The sequence below is a fragment of the Chrysochloris asiatica genome, unplaced genomic scaffold (genome assembly GCF_000296735.1).
Source record: "Chrysochloris asiatica unplaced genomic scaffold, ChrAsi1.0 scaffold00041, whole genome shotgun sequence".
Taxonomy (NCBI): domain Eukaryota; kingdom Metazoa; phylum Chordata; class Mammalia; order Afrosoricida; family Chrysochloridae; genus Chrysochloris; species Chrysochloris asiatica.
Window position 1 is genome coordinate 1,904,936 of NW_006408559.1, and position 15,630 is coordinate 1,920,565.

The 15,630-nt window shown below is 39.7% G+C and overlaps 1 protein-coding gene across 1 annotated transcript in view; it reads left to right on the plus strand.

The window, feature by feature from the left end:
* Nucleotides 1-15,630, plus strand: part of AHCYL2 (adenosylhomocysteinase-like 2) — a 191,217-nt gene that overhangs the window by 132,272 nt on the left and 43,315 nt on the right. Inside the window, exon 2 of the mRNA XM_006861125.1 lies at nt 12,758-12,869. Coding sequence (XP_006861187.1) covers nt 12,758-12,869 — 112 coding nt within the window. The remainder of the gene's footprint in view (nt 1-12,757; nt 12,870-15,630) is intronic.

Sequence of the window (15,630 nt, forward strand, 5' to 3'; positions counted from 1 at the left end):
ACCTTTTCTGATTTTCAACCATTCAGTATCCCCTTGTTCCATTCTAAACACTGCTTCTTGGTCTATGTACAGGTTCCTCATAAGCACAATTAAATGTTCTGGAATACTCATTCTTCATAATGTTATCCATAGTATGTTATGATCCACATAGTCAGATTCCTGGATTTCTTTGAATAGTCAATAGAGCACAAGTTAGCATCATTCTGGTATTCTCAGCTTTTAGCCAAGATCCACCTGATGTTAGCTGTGATATCCCTCACTCCACAGCCACTTCCGAATCGGGCTTGAATTTAAGGCAGTTCTCTGTCACTGCTGCAAGTGCTTTTTAATTCTCTTCAGCAAAATTTTACTTGGATGTGATACTAATAATATCGTTCAATGATTTCCATATTTCTCTGGGTTACCTTTTTTTTGAATAGGCACAAATATGGATATTCTGGGGAACAGCTTAGTCAATTGACATAGCATAGTTCACAAAGATAATGTTCTACATCCTGGTTTGGTCAGTAGTGTGTGGGGTCTTAAAATCTTAAAAATGTCCATCTAAGATGAAATTAGTCATCTCTACAGTATGGAACAAAGGAGCTCTGGTAGCATAATGGTTACAAATCGGGCTGCTAACTTCAAGGTTGGCAGTTCGAAACTACCAGCTGTTCCATGGGAGAAAGATGAGGCGTTCTGCTCCCGTAAAGATTTACAGCCTCGGAAGCCCTGTGCAGGGTCACTATGAGTCAGAACCTACTCCATGGTACTTAACAACAACAACAACTATATGGAGCAAAAGAGAATGAAGGAAATCAAAGGTTCAAAGCAGAAACTAGTCCATGAGACTAGCAGCCTATATACTCCCCAGCGTTTTCTAATCTGAGACCAAAAGAACTAGCTGGTAACCAGCCAGTGCTACCAACCATTCTACCCAGGGACACCAGAGAAGGTCTCAGCTAGAGTAGGAGAAAATGCAGAGCAAAACTCAAATTCCCACAAAAGACCAGATTAGGGAACCCCCCTAGGACTATCATTTTAAAATACCTGTTTAACTTGGAGTTGAAGTGATATCTACACAGTTCACCTTTCAGCCAATTAATAGATTGCCTTATAAAGTAAACAGATCCATCTGTGGATAATATGCTCCCTTAAACAATTAACTATATAAGAGGGCTTTATAGTTTAAAAAGTTCATGGAAAAATGGAATTAAAAGGTAATGGAATTTTTCCACAAACTTTTTGAAGCTCCATGGGATGAGACCAAGTGTTCCATACTTTAGCCAAAAACAAAATGAGAAGACAAGGAGGTGAGGGACGACAGATCTATGAAAACAGAATGAGTAGGATAGCAATAAGGAGAATGCTGGCACATTGTAACCCATGGCACAGAACAATTTGTATAAACATTGTTAAAGGGGAACCTAATTTATTGTGTAAACTTTCACCTAAAACAGTAAAAGATTGTTGTTGTTTTTTTAAAAAGAAAGAATATAGTGAGACATTCACAGTCTACATTTATTAAATAGTATTATGTTCCAACTCCAAGATAAAATGCAAATTCCTTTCCACTCTGACTTGGGGTTGAACAGCATAAGAAGTTGTTGAGTTTCAACATAACCCCTCTTTGAGGACAAGTTTAGCCAGAGCTGCTGCTAACTCTACAGCAATCTGAACCCTGATCTAAGTGGAACACTGTTAGCTGTGTCAGGGAAATTGAGGATTTAAGTCCACACTCCACTCCCAGATTCTAGAGGATTTAGCAGGGTGTGGGGAAGGTGGCCGCTTGCCTGCTATAGTGATCTCTAGTTGCTCTATTGCTTAATTGCCGTTCTGAGGAACGCTGATTGGATTAGTCATTGGCAAGGAGGTATACTTAGCTACACTAGGCATAATTTTGTTATAGTGCTGTTTCTATTTGTAGTTTTAACAATTCTTACTCATGTCTGGTTCCTTCTCCCTTCCTTTAACCCTGCAAATGCCTGTCCTATATTTCCACACCAGTTCTAGTGCGGAAATAAACCCCAAACCAAACCTATTGCTTATAATCTTTACAGAAGCAGACTGCCAATCTTTCTCCCCTGGAGTGGCTGGTGGGTTTAAACTATTGGTCCTTCAGTTAGCAACTGGGCATTTAGCCACTATACCATCAGGACTCCCTCAGTGTGAAAATAGAGAATTAATTATAGGAGTAACACATCCCGGGCTTGTTCAAAAAGTTTGTGGGAATTTACCATTATCTTTGAATGCCATTTTCCATGAATTTTTTGAAGTCCTCTTGTATATGGGGGAAAGCCTTCCTGTTTTTCAATTTACCAAACATGATGTCTGTCTCCAGAGACTGCTCCCTTCTAATAACAGGTCCAAAGTGCAAGAGACTAAGTCTTGCCATTCTTGCTTCTAAGGACCATTCTGGCTGCACTAATTTTTTTTTTTGCACTCTTTCAACACAGATTTGTTTGTTCTTCTGGAACAATATTTCAATATTCTTTTCCAACACTATAAATCAAAAGCATTGATTCTTCTAGGGTCTTCCTTATTCATTGTCCAACTTCCACATCCATATGAGGCAATGAAAAAATACAGTGATTTGGGTCAGGCACACCTTAGTCCAAGAAGTGACATCTTTGCTCTTTAACACTTTAAAGAGAACTTTGTAGCAAATTTGCCAATACAATGTGCCATTTGATTTCTTGACTGCTATTTCCATGAGCTTGAATTGTGGATTCAAGCAAAATGAAATCTTTGACAGCTTCATACTTTCAATGTTTTGAAAAGCGACACTCTAGCCTCCGATGTTTCATTCTGTTGTGCATATAGGGTCACTGAGTCGGAGCCAACTTGGTGGCACCTAACAACAACCATCCTCCCATGTGCATAGATGGTTTCACCAACCAAGAATCCATGGAGCATAGGTTCCCAGAGCTTTTATTGGGATTTCATAGACATGATATAATTACACAAGTGTGATTTGATTGAATAATGTCCTCTTACCCTGACCAAGCTGTAGCTTTTTCTGTAGGTCTTTCTGGCCCAGCCAGCCTTCACACTAGAGATTTCTAATTAGCACAGACCCTTAGGCCTCGTCAAGGACATTTCAATTACTGGGAAATTACAAGGTTTTAGAGGTTATCTCTCAGGAGCTAAAACAAAGACCAAATTCTTTGGGTGAAGTTAGGTTTTTACTCCATAGGATCACAAAGAACTGAAAGGTAGGCTGGCTGATGTTTAGGTTGTGGCATAAGTGAGGAGGACTTAACAACTCAAGTTGCTGAGGTAATGCTGGCATTTCAAGTTTGAAGACACAAGGGTAGATTTGAGGCCTTGTACTTCCTGCCAGGCTTATAACTGACCAGATTGAACTTTGAACTCAGGTAGTTAGTAGGAACCTTAGCCTCTTATATAAAGTTATATAAGCTATAACTTTAAGTGGCTCAGGAGTAGTGACTGTGAGGGTGGAACAAGACTGCGGAGTGTTTTATTCTGTTGTACATATAGGGTCACTTATGAATCTGAACCAACTAGATGGTACAACATGTAAGAGAACATACAACAATATGAAAACATAGAACAGAACATACAACAATAAGAGAACATACAGCAACAAGAGAAGCTAACTGGATTAGAACTACTGAATGCCAGAACTGGAAAGGAACAGTTTTAACCTTTCACAGTCCTTTCTTCCCCTCCCTTCCTCTCATTTTGTAATAAGGAAACAGAAGGACAGAGTAATTAGGGGCCTTGCCAAAGTCTAATAAAACAGTTAGTGACAGGCCAGGATTGGAGGGCGGAGCATATGCCTGAATGTGCTTCATGAATGGACTCTCGATGTTCCAGACTTAGCACTTTTTGTTTAAACTGCTCTGCCATTATAGTTACTCCCTCACCACTGCCTGGTGCTTTTTGGCTTTGACCCCTGGAAATAATATTTTCCTTCTGACTCTGAGCATACACTTCGTCTGGTTCCTGGTCCTGTGGCATACTCTCATGGATGATGACAACACTGTCAAATCACCATTGGCAGGAAAACTACTGGCATATAGAACTTTGAGTTTTTCATCCCTGTGTGAAAATGAGATTTTTCTGAGCTCTTCACACTGTCATTTTGAGTAAAGCTGAAAGCTGTAGGAGCTAGGACAGCCTGTGTAACTTGTGACAGTTTCTAACTGCTCACCTCCATGGTGAGTTCTGTATCATGTGCAGTGGCCTGGGCCCTGCCTTTGCTGCAGTTATAGAGCAAGATGTACCCACGGTAAGATTTCATTATACTGGAAACAAGTTTACGTCTAGTACGTAAACCTAGTATTTTGTTGTTAAGTGCCTTTGAATTGGTTCCAACCCATAGCAACCCTGTATTGAGTTTCCAAGGAGCTGCTGGTGAGTTTGAACCGCCGACCTTTTAGTCAAACTGACCTTGTGGTCCAGTGTATTATCCTGCAGCGCCACATCAAGACTCCGGACTTAGTATGGTCCTGGTCCATTAATAGACCTTCAAATCTCAAATTCAATAGCTCCGGCTTCAGAATCATGACCAAAAGTTGTAATGAGGCTGGTTTTCAAGTGATGTCTGGTGGTGGTGTGCCGTGGAGTCAGTTCCAGCTCATAGCGACCCTGTACAGGGTTTCTGAGGCTGTGTAAATCTTTATGGGAGCAGAAAGCCTCAGCTTTCTCCTGTGGAACCGCTGGTAGTTTCGAACAGCTGACCTTGAGATTAGCAGCCCGACTCATAACCACTACAGTACCAGAGCTCCTTAAGTGAGGTCTATTTCGTTTAAAACCTACACTAAGAAACCACAAATGTGTCAATTTGTCACACTGTGGTGGCTTGTGTGTTGCTGTGATGCTGGAAGCTATGCTACCAGTATTTTAAAAAAAACCCATAGTGGACAGGTTTCAGCTGAGCTCGCAGACTAACACAGACTAGGAAGATGGAGCGGTAGCCTACTTCTGAATGTTAAGCCACTGTAAACCTAATGAATAGCAGCAAAACATTGTCAGATACTGTGCAGTAAGGTGAGCCCCTCAGGTTGGAAGGCACTCAAAAAATATAACTGGAGAAGAGCTGCCTCCTCAAAGTAGAGTTGACCGTGATGACACAAATGGAGTAAAACCTTCAGGACCTTAATTTACTGATGAGGTACAATTCAAAATGAGTATAAACAGCTGCAAACATCCATTAATTTTCCGAACATAAAATGTACAAAGTATGAATCTAGGGAAATTGAAGTTGTCAAAAATGAATGGAATGCATAAAGATCAATAATATCCTAGTATTACTGAGCTGAAATGGACTGGAATTGGCCGTTTTGAATCTGACAGTCGTATGGTTTACTATGCCAAGAACAACAAATTGAAGAAGAATGGCATCACATTTATCATTAAAAATAACATATCAAGATTTGCCTTCAAGTACAATGCTGTCTATGATAGGATAATAACCATATACCTACAAGGAAGACTAGTTAATACCACTATTATTCAAATTGACTCACCAATCGCTAAAGCCAGTAAGGATAAAATAGAAAAATTCTACCAACTTCTTCAGTCTGAAATTGATCAAATATGCAATCAAGATGTATTGGTAATTGCAAACTATCACTCAATTCACAATTAAAACTTTAAAGAAAACTATGTATTGATAATCGCTGGTGGCTGGAACGTGAATATTGGAAACAAAAAGCAAGGGTCAGTAGTTGGAAAATATGGCCTTGGATATAGAAATGATGCTGGAGATCACATGATAGAATTTTGCAAAACCAATGACTCATTGCAAATACCTTTTTTAAACAGCATGAAAGGTTGAACCTTTCTGTGGACCCCACCAGATGGAATAAACAGGAATCAAATTGACTCCATCTGTGGGAAGAGATGGTAAGAAAGCTCCATATCATCAATTGAAAAAGGCTAGGGGCTCACTGTGGAACAGACCATCAATTACACATATGCAAGCTCAGACTGAAGCTGAAGAAAATTAAAACAAGTCCATGAGAGCCAAAATATGACCTTGAATATATCCCACCTGAATTTAGAGACCATCTCAAGAACAGATTTGATACATTAGGCACTAATGACCGAAAACCAGAAGAGCTGTGGATGACATCAAGAACATCATGCAGGAAGAAAGCAAAAGGTCATTTATAATACAGGAAAGAAAGAAAAAACAAAATGGATGTCAGAAGAGACTCGAAACTTTCTCTCCAGTGTAGAAATGCTAAAACAAATGGAAGAAATGAGGAGATAAAAGAGCTAGAATGAAAATTTCAAAGTCAGGTATTATAATGAAATGTGCAAAGACTTCGAGTTGGAAAACCAAAAAGGGAAGAACACGTTCAGCATTTCTCAAGTTGAAAGACTGCATAAAAAATTAAAGCCTCAACTAGGAATATTGAAGGATTCCATGGGGGAGAATACTGGATGATGCCAAAAGCATCAAAAGATGATGGAATGTATATACAAAGTCACTGTACCAAAAAGAAATGGTAGATGTTCGACTTTCAAGAGGTAGCATATAATCAAGAATTGATGGCAATGATGAAGTTCAAGCTGCACCGAAGGCATTGGCAAAGAGCAAGGATCCAGGAATTGATGGACTACAAACTGAAATCTTTCAGCAAACTGATGCAGCACTGGAGGCACTCACTCATCTATGCCAAGAAATTCGGAAGACAGCTACGTGGCCAACCAAAGAGAGGTGACTTAACATCAAACAATATGCAGCAATCATCAAACAATATCATTAATATCACATACAAATAAAATGTTACTGAAGATAACTCAAAAATAGGTGCAGCAGTACATTTGCCAGCAATTCAAGCCAGATTGAGAAGAGGATGTGGAACTAGGGCTATCATTGCTGACATCAGATGGATCTTGACTGAAAGCAGAAAATATCAAAAAGATGTTTACTTGTGCTTTACTGATTATGTGAAGACTTTCAACTATGTGGATCATGACAAGCTATGGATAACATTGTGAGGAGTAAGTATTCCAGAATACTTGATTGTGCTTATGAGGAACCTGTACATACAGCAAGAAACAGTTGTTCAAACAGAACAAAAGAATACTAGATGGTTTTAAATCAAGAAAGGTATACACCAGGGTGGTACTCTTTCACTCTACTTATTCAATCTTAAAGGAGCTCTGGTAGTATAGTGGTTACGAATCGGGCTGAGAACCGCAAGGTCAGCAGTTCGAAACTACCAGCTGCTCCGTGGTAGAAAGATGAGGCTTTCTGCTCCCGTAAAGATTTACAGCCTCAGAAACCCTGTTTAGGGTTGCTATGGGTCGGAACCAACTCAACAGCACTTAACAACAACAACAACATTCAATCTTAGCTACTTAAGTATGCTGAGCAAATAATCAGATAAACTGGGTTATATGATGAATAATGTGGCATCAGGATTGGAAGAAGACTTACTAACAACCTTTGATATACAGATGATACAACCTTACTTGCTGAAAGTGAAGAGGACTTAAAATACTTATTGGTGAAGATCAAAGCCCATAGATTGTGATATGAATTGCACATCAATGTAAAGAAAACAAAAATTCTCACCACTAGGCCAGTAAATAACACCATGACAAACAAACAAAGATTTGAAGTTGTCAAAGATTTCATTTTACTTGGATCCACAACCAACACTCATGTAAGCAGCAGTGTAGAAACCAAACATACTGCATTTAGGCAAATCTGCTGCACAAGACCTCTTTAAAGTGATAAAGATATCAGTTTGAGGACTAAGGTGCACCCTAGCCCTAAAGTCACTAAGGTGACCCAAGCCATGGTATTTTTAATAACCCTCATATGCATGTGAAAATTGGCCTGAATAAGCAAGACCATATAAGAATTGATGCATTTGAGTGAATGGTGTTGGAGAAGAATATTAAAAGTGCCATGAACTGTCAGAACAAATTTGTGTTGTAAGAAGTACAATTCCTTAGAAGCCATGATGGCGAGACTTGGTCTTTCATACTTCAGACATATTATCAGGAGGGACCAGTTCCTAGAGAAGGACATCATGCTTGGTAAAATGGAGGGTCACCGAAAAAGAGGGAGACCCCAACAAGATGAGTTGGCACAATGGCAGCAGCAGTGAGCTCAAGTTTAACAACAATTATGAGGATGACACAGGACCAGCTGTGTTTTGTTCTGTTGTGTATAGGGGGTTTTATGAGTTGGGCCACACAACAACACCACTAAGAAAACATTTAAAAATTTTAAAAAGTCACATCAAAAGTTAACATTTAATTATTCTGTCAACGTGATATGCTTTATTTGTGTTTATTCTTTTATTCCCATTCTGGATTTGTTTTTTTAAAGTCATGTTTCAACATGACCACATGGCAGTAATCTTCTATTTACTTAATAAATCATGCAGAGAACACAAACAGGAGCATCAGTAGTGCAGTCATTTGCTGATCGCTGACGAATTCTTAGGATTCGACTCCATTTTGACAGTAAAGCCGACTTTTGGTCTGGATTTGTTCCTAAAAGCCTCATTATGATATACATCATAATGCATCATAATTGATGCAGGTCAAGGAATGGAAAGTGGATTATATATTCCTACAGAAAGAATATTATAATTAAGGATGAAAACCCTATTAAAGACTCACTATCAGATAAATCACAGCCCCTTTCAATGGAAAATAGTCTAAGTCCCATAAAATGGACATAAAGAAATTGACATCATTGGTGATACAGATTGCCCCTGGAGTACAACAATGTGAAGGTTAATTGGCAGTTTTTAAGCTCTTACTGTATGCCAGACAAGGGCCTCTGGCAGTGTAGTTAGTGGCTACAAGTCAGGCTGCTAACCTCAAGGCCAGAAGTTTGACAACTACCACCTGTTACATAGGAAAAAGATGAGGCTTTCTGCTCCTATAAAATTTTATAGCCTTGGAAACCGTATATAGGGTTGCTATAAATCAGAACTGACTCCATGGCACGTAACCACCATATGCCAATCAAATCCAAGCTGGGCAAGCCCGTAAAAGCCTGGATTCTATTGAGGGGGTGGCACATGTATACAATTACTATAATGTAAGGAAGTGTGTAAATAGTGATCAACCAAAAAAGAGATCAACCAAAAAAGAATATTACTGGAAAGGGAGAGTCCTTTTTTTTTGGTCAGATCAGGCCTCATGACAGAAATATTATTTGAACCACAGTTTGAGTAAGTGAAGATGATAGAGGTGAAGGCAAAAATGAATACATTCCATTTTGAGAAAAGAGTCCGAGCTAAAGCCTTGAAGTACAGTGGTGTAGAAAGTTACGCGTTGGGCTATTAACAGCATGATCGGCAGTTCGAATCCACCAGCAGCTCCACAGGAGAAAGATGATGTTTTCTGCACCCTTAGAGATTTACAGCCTCAGAAACCTTACACAGGGTCATTGTGGTTGGAACCAACTCAATGGCACTTAACAACAACAAGGCCTTGAGGGGAGAAGGACAGGATACCAGCATAGTAATGACAAGAGTGAGAGCCACCATTTATTAAAGCAGGTCACGTATGTATAGTTGTAAAGCCCTGGCATCAAAGCTGTGAGCTGTCTATTATTAGAACACTGAAAATGATGATTTAACCCAAGATGTTATAGTCCAAGGCCAGTGTCTTCAGCTGTCTGCTGTGTCCCTTCAGAAATGGCAAAAGTTATCCAGTTCACCTGGAGGACAGAGTATGTATATGCTACATCGTCAAGATCATCCTGGAAAGAGGTGGTGAAATGGACAGGGAGGGATAATGCGAGGTGTGTGCTGGGGGTGGGGTGGGGGGTGGGTGCTAAAAAACAATTGTTCTGGGGACCAGGGAAAAGTGAGGAGTCTAACAACTGAAGGTTGTTTTTTTATATATCTGGTTGACTGAGGAAACCGCATCATTGACACAAATAGAAAAGTGAGCAGAAGAAAGTGGTGATTGGAAGGTAGGAAGAAGAAAGATGGAGCAATCATTTTTGAGACATGTTGCCTTGAAATACAGAGTGAGGCGTACTGTTGGAAATGTAGGAAGCAGCAGGATTTCTCATTTTAAGAAGTTTGGATTAAAGGGGAGACCAAAGGCTAATAACTGGCTGTTGCTGAAAGTCAAGTTGACACCCTTACCTCAGAGAGCTTGTTCTCCCCTGCATTCCAGCAATTGTCTTTATATCTTGTTATCATTCAGATGGTTTCACTTCCTAGCTCCTTCTCTGTGACCATAGAAGTCATTGACCTCTGCTCTTCTCTTTCTCTTGCCCCTGTTCGCCACCTTCCCTATGATCACTAGGCCCCTGAGCCCGCTGCATTTTCCTGGTCCCCTTCTGTCTCCATCTGCCTTTCTTTCTAGTCTAGACCTATGTGTCAGTCACTGGAATGCTCTTCTCTGTGGCATCTAACAGTACCTGCCCCCTAGACCTTACCTTCCTCTCTCCATGCCATCTCCAAAGACCACTCTGTCAACCAGTGAGGGCTCTAAAGGGCGCTGGACCTAGTTAGTCTGACTGTCTCGGAAGTTTTCCTCTGCAGTGGTAACAGAGAATGAACTCTGGAAAAGGGGCTCTGGTCCTAGAAGGGAACTGAAGCAGTCATCTTGTTGGGCCTGAAACTTAGGGTGCTCTTACTGGATAATGTACTCTAGGAAGGAATTAAGCAAATAAAATAGACAAGATCATTTCATCACTTTTTCTCTATTTTGGTCTCATTTCGTAACTTCTCAATGTGCAAAGAAACAGGAACTGGTATGGGGAAACCAGACCTGTGGGTAGAAAAACCAGTTTTGATGGGGATTTCGAGGCCCTGGCCCACCTCTAGACCTGCAGTGAAGCAAGAGTTTGAAGGCACCTAAGGAGCTCTGGTGGAGTCCTGGTGTGGCACTATGGGTTAATGAGCTAGACTGAAAAGTTAGTTTGAACTGCAAGGTTGGTAGTTCAAGCTTACCAGCCACTCCTTGGAAACCCTCTAGAGGGTCGCTATGGGTGAGCTTGAGCCGCTGACCTTGCAGTTCAAACCAACCTATTATCAAGTGCTTGTCCTACAGCGCCACACTAGGACTCCACAAGGAGGTAGGCAGTTATACTCAGTGTGATGGGGCTCCGAGAGCAGTATAGCAGTACATAGAGCTGTTTATCCTTTTGGAATCCGTTGCTACTTTAGCAAAAGGATCAGTTTGGCCATTTTTCATTTTGCCAAGAGCCACTAATACCAAGAGCTTCTAAACCAATGACTCTTCCTATTTTTGAAAACAATTTGCAGACTCTAAAGCACTGTGCAGGCTTTGTTGTTAGAGCTATGAATTCCTCTAAGCAGCACTACTACACTTATTCAATTGGGCATTAGTCTCAATACTCAAAGCAATTGATGGCTACCTAAACGGCAGGAAATGTAATTATCATTTCATTCTGGTATGTTGTGCCTATGTTCTGCCCATCAAGGGCCCACTTTTTTTTCTTTAAAAGTAGCATCAATTGTGAGACCTTTGGTTCTCTTCAGTAGATCCACCTCCGTGCCAGAAAACTAATCTCCACAAGCATTCAATTAAGGCAAAAGAAAAAATGTGTTGAATAAATGATATGAACTTTGATTTATAAAGTACTGTCAAGTACCAGCTAGAACCTCTCACAGTGCAAGAGAAACTACGTAAGAAAGTTGCTTTTAGATGTTGTGCAAAATGCCATTTCCACATCTACCATATTAAAGTTAGTGCACATGACCAGCCTATGACTTATAAGTGCTTTATGATTCCAAATATTAAAAAATAAATTAATTGATCTTTACTATATTTACTACTGAAGGAGCCCTGATGGTGCAGTAGCTAAGCAATTGACTGCTAACTAAAAGATTGTCAGTTTGAACCCACCAGCCACTCCAAGAGAGGAAAATGAGACAGTCTGCTTCCGCAGCGATTTCCAGTCATGGACACCCTGTGGGGTACTTCTACTCTATCCTGTACGGTCACTGTGAGTCAAAGTCAACTCAGCGGCAATGAGTAACGTGCGCACTTGTAGTAGCAGAACGCGAACACATTTTTAGAAAGCTTTTTGGCTACTTGCAAGAACTGAAAGAACACTGAACTGCAGGGGTGAGGAGGAATAGAGTGGACTTTTTAAATTCCTGCTCTGTTTCCACTTCTGTACATTGTCTCATGTAACCCTCTCTAAAACCGGTGAAGTAAGCACATGAAGTCTATTGCATATGTGGAAAAATGAGGCTCACAGAAGCATCTTGACCAACACAACACAGCTAATGAGTGGCATAGCCAGCATTTGAATGCAGTTCCAGAAAGTTCTGTCTGAATACAAAACCATTTTTTTTTAAATTGTACTATAGCATTTCCATAACAAGTATCTTGAAAACTTAAGGCAAGTCATTTTATCTCTCTTTGCCTCTTATTTTCTCAACTAAAAATACCACGGTTGGATTAGGTCATCTGAAAGTCTTTGCACCTTCAGTTTCCAGCGAAAGTGTGGAAAGTATGGTAACTTGTAATTGGATGTGACTCAGTTTCTAAAAATTTATTGTAACCAAATCATCTCACTCGCTTTTTGAGGGGTGGGGGGAAGGAGAGAGTCACAATTTTGTTCTAAAAAACATATCATAGTAAATCAAGGATTTCAATGTGATAGAAACATAGTAAGTTTCTATGAGAAGTCATTCTTTGCTCCAGTCTTTGCATTCCAAATATGGTCTAGTATAAGCAGATCAAATGGAGAAGGGAAGAACCTATAATGTTAAGTGTTAAATTGCTGTTTCAAAGTGAAGGTTATTTTCCTGTTTATAACTGGGATTATTTTTCTTAGCAGATCCAATTTGCTGACCAGAAGCAAGAATTCAACAAACGTCCCACCAAAATTGGACGTCGCTCTCTGTCTCGTTCCATTTCTCAGTCATCAACCGACAGCTACAGTTCAGGTAGGCACTGATTTGCAGTGGGCCCTCCTGTTCACCCAAGGCTAATTAAACATAATCAAGCTTGTTGTTGTTAAGTACCACGGAGACAGTTCCGACTCATACAGATTTTGTATAGCATTTCTGGGGAGTGACTTATAGTTCAAACCGACCTTATGGTTTAGTGCTTTGGAATAAACATTTTGACTCTAAATAGAAATTTAGATCAAAATTCTAGATGGAATCTTTGAGTTCTTCTTGAGAATTCATTCAGAGTGGAGCTTTATGAAAAGAGTCCACCTCGTTCATTAGAGACAGAACGGAGATTATTAAGGAACTTGCGTTCTTTGATTTCACTCAGCAGAGTAGGAACATGTATCTGATGATCTTCACTGAACAGCATGTATCATTTTTTCATCTTCTGAAAATAAACGAGGCGTTCTCCAGGCCTCCATCTGGTACTTGCAAATCCAAGAGCAATTTCAGTTGCCCCAAGAAGCAAAGAAGACATTTTAGGTAGTTCAAACAAGTGAGCCTTTTGCCTTGTCTCCTGGGTTGTAATCTTATTGTGTTCCTTTGGTGGTGTGTGCCATCAAGTCAGTTCCAACTCATAAGGTTCGACCTTACATAGGGTTTCTGAGGCTATAAATCTTTACGGTAGCAGGAAGCCTCATCTTTCTCCTGGAGAACAGCTGGTGAATTTGAACTGCTCACTTTGAGATTAGCAGTCCCAATGGGTAACCCAGTGCATCACCAGAGCTTTTTGCAGTGGCATTAATTATCATTTAATGTAATATCAGATGATGGAAATGTGATATGGTATAGGACCCCTTGAAGGCATTCGTCATTTGTGCCACAGTGTCGAATCCAATAAGCACTATTTTACTTTGCTCTTCTGTTGGACTGTGGTAGGAAGCTGAGTGTTTATCCAAGTTACCTCATCACATTACATGTAATATTGATTAGAAACTTATTTTGTCATTTGAAATTTTATCTGTTCTTTACACAAATAAGGAAGTTGTTGTTGTTGTCAGGTGCCATCGAGTCGGAACCGACTCATAGCGACTCCATGCACAGCAGAACGACTCCATGCATAGCAGAGAAACAAATAAGGAAGTAGTATTTATTATTTAAAGTTGAAGAAAGCTTGCTTGGAGGGCTGTAACTTTTAGACTGAGCAGATTGTTATTTATATTCATCTTTTTATCTTCCCCCTCCAAATAACTGAGTGACGTAAATCACATGACATAAATCCACACAGATTTTTATCTAAGGTTATCAAATTTTGTACTTAACTTAATTCTACTGACAGTATTGAAAATTCATAAACTGGTTGGCATACCTTTGGAAAAATAATAATTATAAAAATATGAATCGTAAACTATGTATATTTTAGACTATGGGTTTGTGCATGTTATTTAGAGATTGATACTAGATAATGAGTGTGGTTTTACAGAGAAAACCAGTACCTGTCTTCTTGTCCAACCTCCATGTGCAGGGAGTTGTTGGTAAGTGCCATCGAGTTAGTTCCGACTCATAACAACCCTGTATAGGCTTTCTAGGGAGCAGCTGGTAAGTTTGAACCGCCGACCTTACGGTTCAAACCAACTTTGTGGTCCAGTGCTTTCTCCCATAGCGCCACATCAGCAGGGAGGGTACTTATAAAATACTTATGCATTGATTTTTCATGGTGACCTGGGCAACCTTGGACCATACAGTTTGAAGTATATGAAAATGACTTATTTTTATAAGTCAAAAATTATCAACATAATATATCCATTTTAGAATATTACATTCAAGAACATGGAGTTGAAACATCCTGGAGATGGAAACAGACATAAAGCACAGATGCTGGAATAGCCCCTATGGTATCCCACCTGACTTCTTTGAGAGCCTTGTAGGTGCTAGGGCACTCCTGGCTTTATCCTGTTATTTAGCTCCTGGTAAACTCGTGGATTAATGTGCCAGACTGCAAAGGCATTTGAACTGCAAAAATCACCATTTTTGGTTGTCTAATTGTTGGGGCATCCCACTGTTGTGCTAGTTTCCTCTTCTAAATATATTCTAAATTGTTAAGCATCCTTTTTTAAAAAACAAAACAAATATTTTACTAGAGATATACGTTAAATATCATCAAATGTTTACCAGCATTAATTTTTCTTCATATATATGTATATGCTTTTTTTCTTTTTGCACCTATTTAGATTGACATATTTGGAGAAAGTATCTTACTGAAACAGACTTCTAGTTTTTATAGCATTCTTTTCCTATACTGGTTACTATTTTATTTTGGGTTGTTTAGAGTCCTTTTATAAATAGTATGCTTATGAACTCATCATATTCCAGATATGGTCTGAGCTGACCTACAGGTCATAGGGTCACTGTGAGTCGGAACTGACTCACTGGCACCTAACAACACCCTCCTATTGGAAGGGTTCCCTTCCATACACTAGGCTTAGTGCTTCTGCAGTGAAAGCTAAGATTATGTTTAATTCTTTAACAGCTACATCACACTCTGTTGCCTCATTTATTTTACTTTTTATATGAACACTTACTTAGCCTGTGTATAAACAAACTCTAACTGGATATGCCTGCTACATTGAGTTTGAGACTGGGAGTGAAGAGAGACCTAATTTATAGACTTTGTCCATGTTTGACTTTTCTTCTGATCCTCAAAAGCTTTTGCAGGTTCGAATCGGGCTGCGAACCTTAAGGTCAGCGGTTCGAAACTACCAGCCGCTCCGCGGGAGAAAGATGAGGCTTTCTACTCCCGTAAAGATTTACA